Here is a 19,784-nt window from a genome sequence, read left to right as displayed (position 1 = left end):
CATAGCATGTATCTAGTGACTAAGTAGATACATCTACGAAAAACGGTTGCGGTGACCGTGAGATAAAGAAAGTCAAAGGATTATATCAAAGGTGAGAAATAGAAGGTGCAACATGATATCGATAGCGTAATTCTAGCGTGCGTCATAATCTTCCCGACATACAAGATGCGCTGTCATTCGCGACATCGCATCGAGATCAATAGCTCAACGATTAAAACGTATAAGAGTATAAACAAAGGTAAATATTACGATTCACAACTCCCAAACGGTGTATGAGTGATAACGTACCAGTGTGAGAAAAAGAGTTGTAACTTTCGGGTGGATTTTTAGTTGTGATTCGGGCGGTTCGCGGCGCGGGGCGTGGCGGGTGTGCGCGCGCCGCCCATCGTCTTTTAAAAGCGAGTGCGGCGCCCGCGCCGTTGACAGCGTGAGCAGCGCCACTGAACGACGCTCGAGCGTGTACGGTGCGACACGACTGCGACAGGACGACTGCGCTCGCCAACCAGCGCCCGTGCGACAAAACAAGAAAGTGTCTCAAATAACGCCTACAACTGGTTCCCAGGGTGAGTTTCTCTTGTTTTACATGATTTATCCATTCGCAGAACAAAAAATGTAGTGCCAAACCGTTTTCAGTTTTATCGAATTAAATGCCGTTTCGCTGTGAAAATAAATTTAAATTAAAATATCCTGGATGTCATTTTATTTACAGTAATATTTTCAAGACTAAATGTGGAATGACGAACAAAACATTGCTTATTAAAAAATTTTAATAATTTTGTAGTAGGTAACTACCCTTACCTAATTACTAATTAGATAATATTTATAAAATATTTTCCCCCCAAAAATATTTATTTGTTCAAAAATAATAATAATCTTTTTTATTATAATTGCAGTTAACTTAAGACAATTAACTTTATCGATTAACTGTTAAATTTAATTTAAAAAACTACTTTTAAAATAAACTAAATTCATATACATTACAAAATGTAGGACGAAATATACCCATTTATTTACCACTATTTCCTATTTACTTCGGTCACTAACACTTCTACTTTTAAATAATACCTACTTATAGGTACGAGATTTTGATGCAATGGGAGAGCGGCTCTACTTACTTTGTAAGCTTCACTTACGTATCTAGGTATATATTTTAAAAAACGTCGGAATAGTTGCGAAACGTTCAAAAATAACAAATTTGCAGAAAAAATCAAATAAATCATTGCTTGAAAGTATTTTTAGGCTAAGTTGTACCTAAATTGGAATCAGTGTTCTATAAAATTGTTGTTTACAAATTTTCTTTAAAATAATAATAATATATCTACCTAAGTGTGCCACGATTCTACGTTTCATTCTTAAAATTGGACACACAATATGTGCTTAAATATTATATTATCCATAAAAAATACATTGATAAACGAGAGGTCTAAAAACAAATTTAATGAATGCCAGCTGATAGTAGTTCAAACTCTATCAAGCTAACTTATAAACAAGACAACCGCAAAAATAAAATGTATGAACTTTGCGAGGTCAAGTCTTAAATTGGGGTCGGAGCGTTCGCCGAACGGGCATATATTTGACTACCTGTGACCTTGCCTTCCAGACGAATGTGTAGGTACAATTATATTATGCTCCAGACCGTTCAATAATTTTGTTCAAGCAAATCATTTGATAAAGATTGTATTGTTAACTAACGCATCTAGAATCTAATATCACGTTTTAGAATATTCTAACACGAGAGCCGTGAGACAATGGAAATAGTTATCCTCAAAATATGTTCCCTCTGTTTTGATCGTCGTTTGCAATAGATTTGCAAATAGTATTTACAGAAGCCACTGACCGATGCTGCAAAATGTCAATTGGGATAGCCGACGATACACAGTACACTTGACCCCCACAAACTCTTGATTGATCCGAGTCGTTACCTATAGTCTGCCTTTCGCGTTACCGTCTCTCGTTGCTATGGCACATGGCAGTCCCACTCCGTTTACCGATTCCGTCTTAGCTTCGTAATTTGAGAGCTATAATCTGTTTAGTCTCGTTATTACTAAGCCTTTGTTACTATGAAATTTCCCATGCTCTGTTCGAATCAGTTCGACAATTAGTGTTACGTTCCTTTGCGAAATGTTATTATAGCAGATAAATAATCTTGTGTTTCGATATTATACCATTTTAAAGCGCGCTCGCACTCGTTATAAAATATAATTTTTACTTTGTAGTTTCCAAATTATTGAAATTATAATATTCTTAGTTTCTTAGTTCAACGTGTAATGAATAAGGAAGAATAATGTTTGCAATGTCCGTACTCGGCAGTCGGCTATCGGCTGTCTGCAGCTAGCGCATAATCTTTGTTGATTGCTAGTCTTCGTCTCACGTGAACCATAACTGTAATGCTGTGAATGGTTCGACCACCCATATTTTATACCACCCGGTGATTAAGCGAAGTGGTAAACATTACGAACATAAATGTGGTTACTTTATTAATAAGGGTACTAAGAATAGAAATGCATTATTTTTCTCTTAATTACCTGCACTTTTAAGTTACCAATTAAAAAGATCCGCAACCGATAACTAAACGTAAACAAACATTAATCTCTGTTCCTTGTATAGTATGATGTCGTAACTGGAACTCATTTCCTTACTTACAATATGAAACTCGACAAGTATCGAGCCAGTTGATAGCAAGTCTGCAGATCCGACCAAGATTCATGTAATTATCCAATCGAGTGCACGAGCACCGAGCACGGAGCGCTGTGGTAGGTGACGTGTACTAGGGTTCTCAGAGTAGGTACAATCATTTTAAATTTCATAACTAATATTATGTTAAATATTTCTGTAACCATCAGAACCAATATTAAGAAACAATGACTATACCAACTGGTTACTTATTATGGTAGTTAGGTACCTGTTGCTAACCCTCTCATATGTAGGTATATTTTTTATCTTGTGTGACTTTGACTATTTATCCAAGACTTTAGAAAGACAAGTGCTTTTTAATCGCGTTCTTATTTTTTCTCCAGTCATAATTCAATTATAGGGACGATTACAAATTCTAAACGTCAACAACATAGGTATTCTAACCATTAATGGAACCTAAAGATAAAATAAATTATATAACTAAAGATTATGCTAGTTCAAAAGGATCTCTACTAAAGAGCAGACGCACTCGCCGTTTGAATGGGAGTGATTGACTGTTTGTAACACATGACTCTACATATAGTTAGTAGCTACGATACAACTACAACAGCTGAACTTTCAACACAGATATATAGATATACATCTTATATATAAAAATGAATCACAAAATGTGTTGGTAAGCGCATAACTCGAGAACGGCTGAACCGATTTCGATAATTCCTTTTTTATTATATTCCTTGAAGTACGAGGATGGTTCTTATGTAGAGAAAACGTAAACATGTACCACGGGCGAAGCCGGGGCTGACTGCTAGTTTAATATAAATGAAACAATCTTACCAAGCGTTAAAATAATATCGCTTTCAATCAAATAAAAAATCGACTGTAAATTTGTAGCAACAAATTCAATTTTAATTTCGGAGTTAGGTACTTATCAAATATATAAAGATTATTGATGCAGCCATGTGAGATAAGTACCTTAATATGTAGGGGGAGTCCGGGAGACTTGAACCGCTTTTTACTAAAAACTCTATAAAATCTGATCAGTGACCTGGAGAGCTTTAAGATCTACACCATATAGAAGCCTTATTATCTGGCTAAGATTTTATACTATTCTGAAAATAAAAGTTGCAAGGAGAAGATAGTAAACTAAGTTGTAATAAAAAATGAGTTTTGATTCAAGTCTCCCCAACCGGTGGGACACTTGCCCATCAGGTGCGGGACACTTGCCCATACCTTTTTAGAGAGGGGAAATGACGCAAATAAAGCATATTATTCATTAGTTATGTATTATTTAGACACATTTAACAATACCTAGAGTAAGGTACCTAGGTAACTAGATTATTCATAATCATCTTCTAAACAATTTAGTGAAAAATGTTTTCAGAGCAACTCCTAAACATAACATTCGCTTCTTTTTATTAATTAAATACTCGTTTTGAGGTATCTACTGCTAAATAAATCTACAAAACTAATTTAAAGACATTTCTTACTATGTATTAATTAATATGTGCCTATTTGCCTATTTCTTCAATATTTGCCTCTTGGATGTTAACTTTTAGGAATTTGGCGTAGTCGAATGCTAGATGCATTGCTTGTTTTATGGTTAAACCATAGTGCATTTTACTGCAGGTCAATAAGTAACGAACGAGCAATTTCTCTTTATTTACATTGAAAATCCGGGAGCATTTGTATTGGCTCCCCTTGTCTTGCAAAGGTGTTAACTTTTGTTCACCTAACAGGTAATACCGTAAAGTGGTTTTGCCTATCCCATACATGATTGAAATTTGACGAATAGATTTGCCACTCTTTATTTCTCTGACTGCGCTTTCAATCTTAGACTTAGTACCTAAACGGTTTCCTGCGACGACTACCTTCCTCAGGCTTATTCTGAAATGGCATTTTCTTTCTAAAACAAAACTTAAGCTAACTTATTTAGTATACAAACTGCAAAGGGAGAGTTAAACCATTGTTCAAGTCTCCCGACTGCAGACTGATTCAACTCTCCCGCAGCCGACCCAAGGCCATATCTTGATTTTTTCCAACAAATCCACTATCAACTGGAGAACAAGACTGAACGTACGACAAAATATGATAATCTAGTAATGCAATAACGTAGGTGTTTGATATATACCTTCATAAATGCGTGCATAGCAATTAAAACAACAAAGCCAAAAAAATTCACTCCGCGACGATGAAACCACTTTTTCGGAACTCACGGTCGAACGCGTCTGTTATCACTCAAAATTGTGAGTTGCTTGTGATTGGCGGGTAACGCGCGTTCATTTGTTTGCCACTTGGCGTAATTTGGCACCTAATTTAAAAAGTTATTGAAAGTGGTTCAACTCTCCCGGATTCCCCCTAATGTCAAAAACCTTGTAATGAAATAAATTTCAAAGTATTCCTGTAAAATTTATCCTTGTTTACCTCGTGGCCAACACAAATTATTTATTATTTCAGTTCCCTACTGAAACAGAGTTGAGTGAACGCTTGATTTAATTTAAAAATGCAACCCCAATTAGACTTGACGCATCCATTGGAGTAAGTAGGTAAATTAAGTTTGTAGGTAGGTAGAGCACATATTTACCGTAAACAACTATAATTGAACTATGTAACATCGGTATCTCGAAGAGGTTACCTTTGTTTATTAATTATAGTAGGTAGCCTACCTCTGACAGCTGATATAATTATTAATTAAAATGTTTTTACTTAGGTAACTCGTCTCAGATAAGCAACAAGAGCAACATAAATAAAGTAATTCTATAAGGTATCAATAATATAAATTAAAATATTTAATGATTATGTTGATTTCTTGTAACTTTAGTTAATTAGGTGCCTAATAAAAATAATGAAGTTATGGTTTATTATAATATTAAACTTTATTTGCCTTAAAGAGTTTTCGGTTGAAGAGCAGGATAAAATACGATATGTTACATATAAGCGTTATTGACAAGGTTATAAATAATACTAACCTTACCGTTAAATGACTAATCAATGTCGAAGGGTCGGCATGTTATGACTGCAGTACCTCTAGCAATGAATAAGTGTACGTTATAACTTATACGTACATTTTACTAGAGCTTATTTGCATTTACAGGAAAATAATACATAATAGAGTAATCTGTCTAAAAACAATTAATAGTTTTGTAAGATATCCCCAAAAAATACAAAAAAGACCATACCAATAATTCTGGTCAAGTTCTTTTATTAGCAATTTGAATTGGGTATGTGCAAACGTCATCATCGTCGGCTATAGAATTATTTTGCATTTCAAACAATTGCCCTATCTAGAAGGAAAATTTAGCAATAACAAGAAATATCGATATTTCACCTTTCTAGAGCATTAAATAAAACAATAATCGTAAAGCACCATTATGAGCACACATCATACCAAGCTGCACCCAGTACCCACCCACTGCACCCTATTCTTAGAATGGCACTTAAGGAAAGGAAGAGGCTGATTTGCATTTTTATGAATGATGAAGGTGAAGCAACCTTTTACCTTATTATCCGACCATTATTTGGGATCTTAATATAGAACTTACCTTATTTGGCTTTGTCATAAATTATGACTCATAATAGTTATCACTTATAAGTATATATTTCAGCATAACATTTTATCTTAAATTTTAGCAACAAACTTATTAATTATATATACTTATTTTATTTTAGTTTTAAAAGTAATGCCATTAAAAAAAATAAACCTTAGTTATTTTGAATTATTGCTTCAAATCATAAAACATAAAGTAACATTTAAATTATACAGTAACTTGCATATACACCATTTTTCTACTAATTTATCAATATGAATAATTTACAATACCTACAAATATGCTTATAATTTGTCCAATGTACAATCCCTTTTTAACCCTCACTTTGTATGGGCCATTGATCCTCTTCCAATCATAAACCCGTAATAAAATATCGGAGAGTTATAGGGTGTCCTATTACGGGGTCTTCCTAATCTCGAGTAATACGTTCAAATCAGGAAGTCAATATTTGATAAAAAAATATCACCGTCATTGATGTAGAACCATGATCACAGAGTAAAATGGTGCATCAAGGAAATGAAAAATGCGTATATTATATTATGTCCCTTTTAGAATACTGGGTGGCGCCGGTGTCACGTTACACTTACCCTTCTATATAAAAGCGTTTAAACTACTCATTTTACGCACACTTGTGAGCTCGGGTTACAGAAACAGACACTCTTCTTGGCAATGAATACCTACAACGTTTTTTAAAAGGTTTTGTTTAGAAGCAGAAAAAATATTAAGAAAAAAATAGTACCTAGTTACCTTTCATCGTACCATTTCTTGTGAATTAATTTTAGTAGAGTTCTAGAGCTTTTTACAATAAAGACTAAAACTAAAACTATTAAATTGGTATGTCTCTTGAACAAATGTTTGTAAACAAATTATTATATTTGTTACAGATATCAATATGCTTGTAAAAAATACGGTTTGTTTCGCCGTTATCACATTGTTTTTTATGTGGGATTCAAGAACAGACGCCGCTACTACAAGCTTAAAATTATGTGGTAGAAAACTCGTGGAAGCCATGGAAAGAGTGTGCAAAGAGTACAATAGTCCTCCCTGGGATGTACCTACAGGTTAGTACAATAATATAATTATTCATTATAATCTGTATTATGAAAACATAAGATGATAATTTCTTTACTAACACAAAATCATCTTATCATTAAATCATCAATTTATATACATGATAATTCTTTTACGAGCATGATATATGTATCCAGATTTAGATATATAAAGTCAAATGTACTTAGTCCTATTCATGACCCGTAACAATAATATCCGCTTGGCAACAAATCTTATCAATACGCGAATGAGAAGGTCGTTATCATTTCATTGCGTACTAGCTTTCTACTCGATTTACTGAGATAAAGTTAAGATATGCGTATCTTAACTTTATCTCAGTAAATCTTTTTGATGGGACAAATATAAAATGGCCTTAAAAGCTTCAGTCAACACATCAATATCTAATAATAACTTTTATTTAATTCTTTTTACGGAATAAGTAGGTAGGTACCTACCTACATAACATTAAATATTTGATAGAAACATAAAGGAAATGATAATTTTAATAATCAATCATCAAAATTTAATTTATAAACAATTAGCCCACATTTTATACCTACAATATATCTTTACAATATTGTATAGGTATTATTCTTTTGTATCTGCTTTACCTACCATTGTTGCGAGAATCCTTGACACGATAAAAATATCGAAAAAAATTTTACCATTGTTTTTCAAAATCGATAGGAAACATAAAAGTTTTTTGAATAAAGGCTACATGAGCGACCCGTTTTTACTTTCTACGGGAAAAGTTACAAATCTTTTGCGATTATGATTTGATTATGCGATTTTCAAACCATTACCTACTCGTCTCGTCTGCCTGTACATCTGTAGGAATGCAATACTGGAAGGTCCGTTTCTCTAAGTACATTTACTTACTTTTATTTACAATAGGTATCAAGTTTGCATAAAATATAATCATGCGTCTCGAACACGTCTCGTTATCTGAGTTTTTTTGTTTGTAAACAATGTGAGAAGTTTTATTTGTAAGGCCTTTAAAAATAAACGACTGTAATGAGGTAAATCATACAACAAGTCTCAGTCAACTGCAATATCAACTTAATATCTTCAATATAACGTTCACATTTATAATTAATTTACACAATCTATAAATAGCCGTCACAGACAATAATGCATTTATTTATTTACCGTCAGATACGTTCATGTTTAATGACTAATAGGTTGGATCTATAATTAAAAAAATAATACAGCAGCGGGTAATACTTACGAAACTATGAGCGTAACCGATCATGTAATGGTTAATATTCGTTTTTATCTCATTGCCGTGCGACCTCTTGATTGTTTACATCTAATAAGAAATAATCGTAGGAAAAACAAGCGGGCATATTCAGCTTTATAACGACTCTATTAATTTATTATCAGTCAATCAGTCACGAAACAATTTCGTGTTATATATGGCCAAGGACGACTCGGAACCACAATCTCGTGGGAGTTTCCATTCGCAACAAACAGACTGTATTTAAATATTTTATTGTTTTCGTACGTTTCACATATGATAACTTTTCTGTATGCTCTAAATGCAACAAAAATGCATTAAACGTTTCCAGTTTGTCTGTCGAGACGGTAACATATTGTGTCTTATATTGTAACTTTGTAAGTTATTATCCTATGCTAAATCAAGCAGTCGCTAGAACACTATCAATAAAGTTGCAACACGTGTTTTTATTAGATATACTACAATGGATAATAGAACTTAAAAACAGTGAAGGAAAATCAACGTAATTTCCATTATAGGTACATTGAAAGAATCATACATTCTAACAGAAGTCCTAAAACTGCAATAAAGACCTCTACTCACTAAACATGTAAACACCTCTGCCTCTAATACTCTAAAGCGCGTCACACACGGTGAAGATACTATAATATTTTATCTTAAGATACTGTTATATTTTATATTACAGCATCTTAACGCATCCGGTATCAGCGTTCGGACCAACATTTTTCTTTTTGTCATTGCGTACTAAGACTCCTGTAGAACCGCCATCCTGTTACAAATGACCCACAAAATTTCGCGTCATTTGTAACAGGATGGCGGTTCTACAGGGCCTTGGTCGAATATATAAAAAAAAATGTTATTTAGATAACTTAAATTTAGGTAACTTCGTAGTAAGTTGTGTTTTTGATCTGCAATTTGCGTTACAGTTATTGAGCAGCCTGCAGGGATCGTCAGGCGGAAAAGACAAATGGGCATCGCCGATCAATGTTGCATTTCAACTTGCCATATGACTGAACTTCTACAATACTGCGCTGTTATTAAGTGAGTTTTTAATTAAAATCAGAATGTATTAAAATTTGTTGATAAAAAGTGCATTGAGATTTTCCTACATTTTAGCTTCTTTTTCTTTTAATTTGAAATGAAATTTGAAGTTAGTGTTTTTTTATGTGTAAAATACCTACTCTTCAAATGACAAAGAATTCAGTAGAAAGCTACGTTTACAAAATAAAAAAATACTGGGCCTAACTTTTCACACAAGAAACACTCACAAGAAACGATCCCCGTCTGGGACAATCCATCTGTCACAAATCACAATCCCCATCCATGATATTATATAGAAACTAGAAGTAGGTACCCAAATAAGCTAACGGGCAAAACGAGTGTTGCGCGTGCTGTAGTGTATCTGACTTGACTGATTTCAAAAAAGAGAGCGATTAGCTCTCTTTTTTGGGATAGAGCGAGTTACAAACGCGTATAAACATCTAAGCCCGTATGCCTGAGTATTCACAGAGGTATCTGTTGCACTAGGTTGGAGTCACCGTTGGAAGTGATGGACGAGCACATGATCGAGGACCGGTCGGCGGAGGCGAGCTCCGCGTCGTCGCCGGCCGTGGTGGCGGAGGAGCGCGCGACGGGCGCTCGGCGCGAGGTGGGACGCGGTCGACTTCGCGGGTACGGGGCTAAGGCACGAGGGCGCCGTTGTTGGTGCCGGCGCAAGCGGCGCACGGGCCGACGGCGAACCTCTCTCATGGGTAACATGGTGTGTCTCACCTTTGCCGCTCGCTTGTTCTCTTTAGTCTGTATTTGCGAACATTAGGCGTGTCAACTGTAGTCTGTAGCTAATTGTGTAACTGTTCTTATCTTTTTATGTTGTATGTAATTCGTAGACCCTTGTTATCGGATATGTGAAGAACACATTTGATTAAAATATTTAAGCGCAAATCTATAACTAGCATGAATATATTTACTTATAACTTTATAACAGATATTCTCAACTAAGCTTATATTTTGTGAATTAATCTTCCAAAGTGTGTTTTGGTTGCGGTGTTTGTATAACTACAAATCTCCTGACTCCTCTAAAATGGTTCGGCGAAACAGCTAGTACTTAATTTATAAACCTTTGACGCAAGAAACTGAGTACCTAATATAAGTAGCGGAACAACCGATGTAAAAAAATCACAATAAACAAATTTAAGATATAAATAAAGATAATACATAAAGTTAATTCATATAAGTAATATACGGGATATATATACCTACCTATTAAATAACAGGGGACGCGGGATTGTAACTTAGATAAGTACCTAATCTTACCAAAATAATACTTAATTGCAAAATATTAATTTTGTACATTGTGTAAACAAATACAAATGTAGCTTTTATCAATCACTAGCTTTCCGCCCGCGGCTTCGCCCGCTTTGTCTAAAAAATAATAAATTATATATACTAAAACCTTCCTCTTGAATCACTCTATCTATTAAAAAAAACCACATCAAAATCCGTTGCGTAGTTTTAAAGATTAAGGACATAGGTACAGAGAAAGCGACTTTGTTTGTATCGATTGATGTCTTATAGATTTATATAATACTAGCGGTCCGCCCCGGCTTCGCCCGTGGTACATGTTTACGTTTTCTCTACATAAGAACCATCCTCGTACTTCAAGGAATATAATAAAAAAAGAATTATCGAAATCGGTTCAGCCGTTCTCGAGTTATGCGCTTACCAACATATTTTGCGATTCATTTTTATATATAAGATTATTAAAAGAGAACAAGAAAGCGGTGAACTAACACTCATACTAACGCTTTAGCATGAATATTAACATTCACTTAACAAATATTTATCATTTGCATGTGTGAAATAAGGAATAATACCTATGCTTTTATCATGTTTCATAGAGGGCATGTGAATGTTAACAAATTATAGATATATAGGTAAGAAATATTTTGCATTCACACAATGAATCATCTTGCATGGGGCACATTTCCTGCAACCCAATTTTTTTAAATTCGATTATAGACTATTTTCATAACTCACGGCGAATGTTCGAGTCGCAGTAGGTATCGCATAGTGCAATTAAGTTAATAATTATAAATGTTTTGTATTCAAATAAAATATATAAATTATTTTCCTCATAAAATCCGTTCTCAAATTTACACGAGTCAAATATAAATAAACTCGTGATTGTCATGGATGTCGTGGCACAAAAATTTATTTTTAAATTATCAATTTAGCGGGTCACCGATAAATTTTACCTCGACCTCTGGTCCGAGTGTAATTCTAAAAACATTTTGCTGGTTTGATAAAAGCATGTCGTATATAGTAAACAATTTGTATGTTTATTTCAGAATCTCGTAAAAAATGCCGCGCGCGCTGCGCCCGTGGTAGGCACCGTGTCCCCGCTGCTCACGTGGGGGCGGACGCTCAACACTGACTTACCATCTGCAGACCGGCATCGATACGCATATGTAGCTGTATATTCGTAATTCTTTTTTCGTAGCAAAATGTTGTGCATCGGCCTTGTTTCAAATAAAATTCCCGTAGACCGAACGAATTGACATTTTTCTACATTTTGTAAACAACGGAATTTCGATTCAACTTTGGCTGTTATATTCTTTCAACGTAAATTGAATAGAAAAACAGAACAAATTAGGTTAAATTAGAAGAAATTGAATTAGTAAATGTAGGATTAGTTACGTATAAACGACGCGTATTTATCTAGGATTTAAAAATAATCATAGCTTGAAAACAAGTTCCTTCCTAGAAATGTGTTCAAGTATTAATTAATCATCGAAAGTTTTGTAACCTTTACCTAGTGTTAATAATAATATACGACGATAGTAATTAATAATCATATAAGTACCTAATTGTAAAAATTGTGTAAAAGCAATTCGATAAGTTCTTAGCTATAATCTATTCCAATATGGTTCTAGTATAAATTTTCGTGTAGGTACCTACTCTTCGTCTATTCAAGAACCAATACATTAAAATACATAGCCATTTTATAAATATTCATTAATATTAAATGTAAATAATACGTTATCTTCGAATGTTTCATAATAAATAGTCCCTAAATACGACGTAAATGCCTTAGAACAAAGATATATTTTAATCTCTAAAACTACGTAACTAACATCTACCACATAAGATTTAAAGATCTCTTAAGCATCTGTGATAATCCAATTGATAAAATAATTCATTAACTTATGAACTTTTAGTAATATCATGTTTTTAGATTAATGTATTTCCTTGTCGTGTTTGTATTGAGCATGTCTGGGTTGTATTGAATTTATAATTGAGAAGTATGTTTATCTGAAGTGACTGATTAAATGGATGCTATATACACTTATTATATGTTTTCTTATTAAATATAATCCTTGAAAATTAAAACTTTGACATAATTATTTTATTAATTCTTATATCTAAGCGTTATAGTCTAAGAGCCCGATGGGCAATTGGGCGCGGCCTTCACGGAAATTAAAAAAAAAAATAAGTACACTATTGCAAATTATTTACTATCAACTAGAGCATTTTCGATTGGTTAAAATAAGGTTGAATTACAGAAAAAATACTTGTTAATTAGGTAATTATGTACTTTAAAAAATACGGTTAGGATTTTAATAGGTTAACAATATTGGGCGTATTTACCTTTTTTTTACTTCTATTACCTGACGAGTGACGGTGAAGCCTGACAGCCGTAGCCCGTAGGCCATGGCCTATTCAAATGTAATACTTATATAGATATTAGAATTATAATATTTCTTGTATTATCGTCTGCTCAGCTGTCTCAATTACGGTCTTCTAGGAAAAAAGCAAGATTACATCATACAAAAGCTGTAATATTTGAGCATAAATTATGGTCATTCGAAACGATGAATGCATGACGTCAAGTTACTATTACAATTACCTATGGGGAATAAAATGAAATTATAATAAAAAAATGAAATTGATCAAATATGTACGTAGTTATATATTTAAAACTAATTATAACCTTATATTTATTCTATACTAATTTATAAAAGCGTTAAGCGTGCACTGGTGGCTCAGTGGTTACGATCTCAGACTACATCGCTCGAAACGAGCATAGAGTGTATATTAAGTATATGAAGCGGTGAAGGAAAACATCGCGAGGAAATTGGCATGGCGAACCCGCACCTTTGCCAACCCGCACTTGGACTAGGTGGTGGATTACGGCCTGTACTCTCATAGACGGCCCTGCAATGGGAACCTTGATTTGCAATATAATGTGATCGATTGTGTATTGTGCAAAATATATGGTACAATACTTTTTATTTTTATTTTAAGTGATACCCCTTCCTCCCCCCAAATTACTGGGTGTGTCCTCTACTGGTTAGCTGAGCAATCTTTCACTGCTTCCTTCAAGTGGTCTTCATTTGGCACAAAGCACTTATTTTTTTAAAAGTAAGAATTGTATTGGTCAGTTGATTTGTGTTAATTATTATACGACAAAAATAATTTAATAAACTAATGTTTATTAATTGCATACTTTATTCATAGCAAGTTTATACATTTTTACTTTTTAGTAGGTAGATATATCTATAGAATAATTTATTGCACTATTATATTATTCACATTTTGTTGCTTGTTCATTGTAGGCTGAGTATGTAAATGGATGTGAATTTTAGTTTTTAATATTTGCATTCACATCCCTTTACTAACATTATTTATTTTTCTTACATAATAATCATAAATATAAATATTATGTACATAATAAAAAATGTAAAAAACTATATGTAATAATTTAATATTTTTTTATTTAATAATAATAAACAACACTACATTAGTAAATAATAAAGCACTTAAACTAAATCTTCACTATCAAATTCTGAATTCTTTATAACATAGTCATTAGAATTACTCATTTTTTCAATATTCTTTTCTGTATTTTTCGACTTAAAAATATATTTACTTAGAATCACATACTTTGTCAATAATACAGATGCTATAATAACGGCTAGTCATAGGGGGCCATCTTTTTCATTCTTTTGACTTGATTGTGAGTCATTTGCCTCATCAGAACTTTGCCGTAATGGCAGAAACTGGAACCTCAAGGTGTTGCCTTTAATTCTCTTTTGAACAATCTTACTGGTGGACTGCAGGTTTTTCTCCATAATTGAATAAATCCTTTCCTGTAACAAGTAATATAATTTTCATGTTTATTTTCTTGCTTATAAAAATTTATGGATTTTAATTAGAGAAATTATATTAGTCTATTTACATTGTTACTAATAACCACATGTTTTAGATATTACACATAAAACTTGCATTCTGCTTGCTGCTTTGTCCACATAGTCAAAAGAAATTCCCATGGTAATGAGATGATTAACTTTGGTAAAAAGTAGCTATCTATCTATTTGGTATAAAGTAGTATCTAGCCCCTATATTCAGACTCAAAAATCATAAATGATTAGTGCTTCATTGCAATGTGAAAGAAAGAAGAAAAAACAAACAGGAAAGGTATACATATAAGAATTTCCACCTTAACATGTATTTTACCCTGTGTAGACATAAGGTTAAATAAATACTAACATAATGAGCATCATCTTCTTTTTCACCACCAGATACTACAACTTTCACTTCATACTGTTTCTCAAGTAACTTGCCAATTTTCTTAACTCTAGTCATCAAATCATGTTCAGCTATCCGTGCGGAAAGTGTCAAGAGCTTTTGTCCTTTTATAAAATTGTTTTCTCTTTTTTCCTGTTTTTCTTTCCTTCTAGAAAGTTCTTCTTGGTGATATTCTGCATTTGTCATTAGTCTAAAATTAAAATAATTATACAAATAATTGATTGTGTCCAAGAAACTGTACGCAATTAAACAATTATGAAAAACAATTTAGGTTGCACAGATTATTTATATGCATTACACAGTTAACAATTTTAAGAAAGGTGAGTTGGGGTAAGTCAGGACATGGGGTAAGAACGTAAACATCGAAAATTATTACGTATTTATTTACGGTGGCAAAATTCTGTGCAATATCATTTTGTTTTGCATCGACCTTCAGGTCCTGCGCGTCGCTCCAACGAGCCGCGCGCCTTTTAAGTGGATTTCAAAAAAAATCATCAAAACATCATTTTAGTAAATCTTGAACTAGTGCTGAGAAAATCGGGCTTTTGCTAGACCATTTCAATAGGTCTAAAATCCGTCCGGTCTTACCCCAACTCACTATAAACTACTTGTAATAAAGGTTTTTTTCTTCATGACTACTTTGGTATATAATAATTATTTCGTATGTGCTCACTGCTCCATGCGTAATTTAATTTTTCAATTAACCTCACATTATGCATATCTCTGAAGCAATTGGACAGATCATGTCGCCAGAATCAAAATTTCTACGCATGTACATCAATGTCCACTTTGCTAAATATGTGATGGACTAAAGCAAAGACCCTAATAGAAGACCTTTATGATGATTATGATTACGATGATGGTGATACCTACTTGTATACCGGTCGTCGCGTCTTTGAATCTTCATCCTGAATTTTTACCAATTTTAAGTCCCGTCTCATTGATAAACTTTGTGCACTTTTGAGATCAGTGATTGAAATAGAATTATCTGAGCCAATTAAAGTAATTCGGCTCTCAATAAACTTCTTCTTAGGAACGTCCTTGCCATCAGCTGATATTTTCATGGTGATAGAACGACATTCTAAGATTTGTTTAAAACGGCTTAATGTAAACAATTTATTCATTTTGTTTCGTTTAAAGTTATTAACATAAGGTTATATAATTTCACTTTGAAAATGTATTTACAAATTCAATTTGTATTAATGTTTTTGAATTGTAGGTATTAAATAAAAAATGACAATTGACATTTGACAAATGACATTTGACAAATGACATTTGACAATAGACATTTGCCAAAGACATCTCACTTTTTCTGAACAGCTATGAAGTTACGGTATAAGTGCATGCTTGTTTGACCATGTGTTTGACTCTTGAAAATAATAAAAAAAATTGGTTGTTTGTAAATTAGGTTTACGATCGAGATGTTTACATGATAACATAATGCAGTGGCTGCGCTCGAGATGAGACGGGAGATTGGTCCGTCTCTCTCTCGTTATACCTGCGATCGCGCTCGTGAGGTCACCCGACTAAAACGATTAGAAAACGTTATCACGTTAAAAATAGAAAAATCGCCCGCGCCGCTTGTATATGTCCCGCGCCTAATGTGACTTATGATATTGAGGACAAAATAAAAAATAAGAAGTATCAAGATCGTTCAGTCCATTTTCCCTAGGGTTGCACACTCAAAATTTTGATTTCCCTAATTGCCATCAGATTCTGGTTTACCTTGGGTTTACCTATAATAGCCATTTTAAAAATCTATGATAAAGTCCGGTCGCGGAGCAGAAAGAATTTCGTACAATGACCTCTTTACCTACTGACAGTGGTCACAAACATTTTTGGATGAAGTGCAGTTTACATGAAATATTTGGAGGAGAAAATATTTTTTACTAATTTATTAAATAAATGTCCTTTATTCATTTACAATACTTAGGTATTAGTTAGTTACATTTTAACTTTTTCAATAACCACGATAAATTATATAAAAAAAAGTGTGCGTGGTACACACATAAGAAGTGAAACTTCTTTATGACCTTATTTTTAAAAAAATAATTTACTATGTACAATATTACAGAAATATGTAAGTCTAACAAGCGATTTCGACTTAGGCGGATTTTGATTGGACATAAAGAGTTTGAGGTTTATTCTTATAAATTTTGAATTCACAAAATCATAATTGAACACCTGACACCAATCAAGCAAACACAAACCTTACGCTCTCAGGTTAAAGGTTTACAATCCCTAAGGACGGCGGTCATTGCACCTGTGCGAGCAAGACACATTATTTTTACAAGGAAGTGACAGTGACAGGTAATAACAGGTTAATGTACGAAATTCTTCCTGCTCTGCGACCGGACTTTAGCAAAGAAACATTTTTAAAACTAAATTCATAACAAAGAATTAGTAGAAAAGAGAAAATAGATAAAATTTTACGTTACAATTTCGGATGAGGGGTAATTTCAGAAAATTGAGACCACTTCAGAAGTGGTCTCAATTTTCTGAAATTACCCCATCGCTTTATCATAAGTATCATGAAGGAAGGGCATAAAGATATTATATAGGTTTGATATTCTTAGCATACATAATATTTGCTTAATCTATCACTAGTTACGTATTAATTGAACTTATACGTATTTACCTCGTGGCCGGAATTACCCCAATGCACCCTAAATCAATCTGTGTTCTGTGATCGTAATATACCCACAGGTTAATTCATACGACTAGTATAGTATTAAATTATCTGTGGTAATACAAAGATTATAACGACCATAGATATTTTTTATCTGTTGGAAGAAAAAAATCAATAATCCATTGACATATGTCAGTTTCACTCTTCTTGTTTTGACAGCGGTGGAGGCAAAATGGTTGGTTCTTGTCTTAAGATTTTTATATAATTATCTTAATATATTTAAATAATCTTTTCAGCTTTTGTAACTGTAATATTGTAAAACCAATTCTTATCTTTTCAGTCGGCCCACAAGACATTTATTATTAAGCGGAAGCTCGCTAAAAAGCTTAAACAAAACCGTCCCATTCCCCAATGGGTAAGAATGCGTACTGGAAACACCATTCGGTAAGTAATTATATATTGAATATTATCTTCTGAGTTAAAATAATTGGCCTTATTCCGTTTTCTAAAGCTACAAAGTGACAAGCTGCCATGAAAATTCATTTGTATGTTTGCAAACTTATTGTTTGACAAGACGATCTTGCTGTGTACTGTAGCAATGCTAGGTAACATTGTTTTTTAAAACTTAAATGTTTCAAATCTCAACAGTATGTTAACTATGTCCTATAGTAATTTGATGTTTGGAGTAATTTGTACAACAAGGCATCAATCTCTCCACTGGATAACACAAAACATTGCCTTTTATGATAACTAATAAGTAATAAATAAATAGTCTTGCTTGTTTCCAGTGTAATGAAATAAATATGAATATAACGTCAGTAGTTCTTGAGTTCATTTATTGCCCAAAAAATAAATCATGTTTTGCAATCTGTTTTTTTATGTTCTGTGAACTATTTGTATAAATCTTTAACTAATGATAGGGTATATTGAATTATCAAAAAATGTATTGAATATAACATTTAATACAAATTCTGTGCATTTGTTATACTTAATACACATTATGTTGGATAGCTTAAGATGTTACCAATTACCACATAATAATATTATGTACAGTGTCAACTCTTTATTTTGTTAATTATTATAACATAAGGTGGCTATCTAACCCATATTGTGTAATCCCACTTTGTAAGAAAAGTCCAAGTCCCACAAAATGTTTGCCTGCCCACATTTTGTGGGAAACAAAAACTTCTTGGCCATTGAGCAATAAGTACACCATACTTTATGCTATAATATGACAAATACACCTACAGAAATAGTTATTTTATGAATGGTCAGTCAACAACCCTGACTTTATACAAAAAAATCCTGCATCTAATGTCTAGAAAGTTGGCTGCCTTATAGTGATTCTCAGTTTCCTGATTAATTTATTTCTTTTATTTATCAGTAAATATGAAATATAATAATATGTGAAAATACCCATCAAAGGTGTTAAATAGGCACACACTAAAACTAACCTAGGTGTATGATAAATTACAAAATAATTTTAGAAAATTTGTAGGTATTTCTGTTAATATAATATCCCTTTAACTGAAAAGTGTGTACAAAGAATGCTAATTGGTCAACTTTTTATGATGATTCTTACAATTTAACAATATTAAATAAACCTAATATTTTGCATCATCATTTGAGAAAGTATTAATGTATTTCTCCTTTTTTTACAGTTACAACGCTAAGAGGCGTCACTGGAGGAGGACAAAGCTCAAGCTGTAAGCTGTGTCTTGTAGCTGTTAAGTTAATAAAGTTGTAAAAATATAAAATTTCTTTTATTTTACATCCTACCATACTTAAAAAAATGAGGCGAAAAAAATTTTTCGATCGTAAAGCACTCTCTGATGCTTCGCATCATGAGTCGTGCAATAAGTCTGAAATTATTACAAGTAAAATAAAAATAACTGCCTATGTTAAAAACAACCGACTTCTTCCAACTTTAGATGTGACTCCCAAATTTATCTACACTTATATTATAAAGAGGAAAACTTTGTTTGATTGTAATGCATAGGCTCATAAACTACATACTGGACCGATTTTAAAAATTCTTTCACCATTCGAAAGCTACATTATCAACGACGAGTAATATAGGATAGGTTTTTCCTTTGTT

At 33.0% G+C, this 19,784-nt stretch overlaps 3 protein-coding genes across 5 annotated transcripts; 2 read left to right on the top strand and 1 right to left on the bottom strand.

Annotated features, from left to right (window-relative positions):
- The first annotated feature begins 349 nt into the window (after window positions 1-349).
- On the top strand, window positions 350-12,817 carry LOC149902330 (uncharacterized). Of its 3 annotated transcripts, none has more exons than XM_090109785.1 (5): window positions 350-563; window positions 7,067-7,243; window positions 9,396-9,510; window positions 9,997-10,228; window positions 11,817-12,817. In XM_090109785.1, exons 2-5 carry the CDS (start codon window positions 7,075-7,077, stop codon window positions 11,952-11,954), a joined length of 654 nt encoding a protein of 217 aa, XP_089965911.1. In that variant the 5' UTR covers window positions 350-563; window positions 7,067-7,074; the 3' UTR covers window positions 11,955-12,817. The 3 variants fall into 3 exon arrangements, with proteins under 3 accessions (XP_089965911.1, XP_089965912.1, XP_089965913.1); XM_090109786.1 differs by having other exon boundaries at window positions 356-563; window positions 9,997-10,220; XM_090109787.1 differs by having other exon boundaries at window positions 363-563; window positions 9,997-10,117.
- A 4-nt stretch (window positions 12,818-12,821) lies between these two features.
- Window positions 12,822-16,283, bottom strand: mIF3 (mitochondrial translation initiation factor 3). The gene is made up of 3 exons (XM_090109788.1): window positions 15,931-16,283; window positions 15,019-15,247; window positions 12,822-14,618 (listed from the first exon to the last, which is right to left on the bottom strand). The coding sequence occupies exons 1-3, from the start codon at window positions 16,179-16,181 to the stop codon at window positions 14,448-14,450; spliced, it is 651 nt and encodes a 216-aa protein (XP_089965914.1). The 5' UTR covers window positions 16,182-16,283; the 3' UTR covers window positions 12,822-14,447.
- Window positions 16,284-17,811: 1,528 nt separating this feature from the next.
- Window positions 17,812-19,443, top strand: RpL39 (ribosomal protein L39). Its single transcript, XM_090110112.1, has 3 exons — window positions 17,812-17,921; window positions 18,027-18,130; window positions 19,348-19,443. The coding sequence occupies exons 1-3, from the start codon at window positions 17,919-17,921 to the stop codon at window positions 19,394-19,396; spliced, it is 156 nt and encodes a 51-aa protein (XP_089966238.1). The 5' UTR covers window positions 17,812-17,918; the 3' UTR covers window positions 19,397-19,443.
- Window positions 19,444-19,784: the final 341 nt, after the last annotated feature.

This window comes from Colias eurytheme, chromosome 15 (assembly GCF_061535395.1).
Source record: "Colias eurytheme isolate Ceu_HAF_F1 chromosome 15, ilColEury1 Martin Lab GWU primary, whole genome shotgun sequence".
In the NCBI taxonomy this organism is placed as follows: Eukaryota; Metazoa; Arthropoda; class Insecta; order Lepidoptera; family Pieridae; genus Colias; species Colias eurytheme.
The sequence above is the reverse complement of the archived record's forward strand: the minus strand, read 5'-3'. Positions and strand labels throughout refer to the sequence as shown.

What these genes read in the sequence shown, in the direction of transcription:
- LOC149902330 (XM_090109785.1), top strand. Translation starts at nt 7,075, where the DNA reads ATGCTTGTAAAAAATACGGTTTGTTTCGCCGTTATCACATTGTTTTTT. An exon ending in CAATACTGCGCTGTTATTAA is followed by an intron (nt 9,511 to 9,996) that starts GTGAGTTTTTAA and finishes CTGTTGCACTAG; the next exon opens with GTTGGAGTCACCGTTGGAAG. An exon ending in CCTCTCTCATGGGTAACATG is followed by an intron (nt 10,229 to 11,816) that starts GTGTGTCTCACC and finishes TGTTTATTTCAG; the next exon opens with AATCTCGTAAAAAATGCCGC.
- mIF3 (XM_090109788.1), bottom strand. Translation starts at nt 16,181, where the DNA reads ATGAATAAATTGTTTACATTAAGCCGTTTTAAACAAATCTTAGAATGT. An exon ending in ACGCGACGACCGGTATACAA is followed by an intron (nt 15,248 to 15,930) that starts GTAGGTATCACC and finishes TTTTAATTTTAG; the next exon opens with ACTAATGACAAATGCAGAAT. An exon ending in AAGAAGATGATGCTCATTAT is followed by an intron (nt 14,619 to 15,018) that starts GTTAGTATTTAT and finishes TACTTGTTACAG; the next exon opens with GAAAGGATTTATTCAATTAT.
- RpL39 (XM_090110112.1), top strand. An exon ending in CGTACTGGAAACACCATTCG is followed by an intron (nt 18,131 to 19,347) that starts GTAAGTAATTAT and finishes CTTTTTTTACAG; the next exon opens with TTACAACGCTAAGAGGCGTC.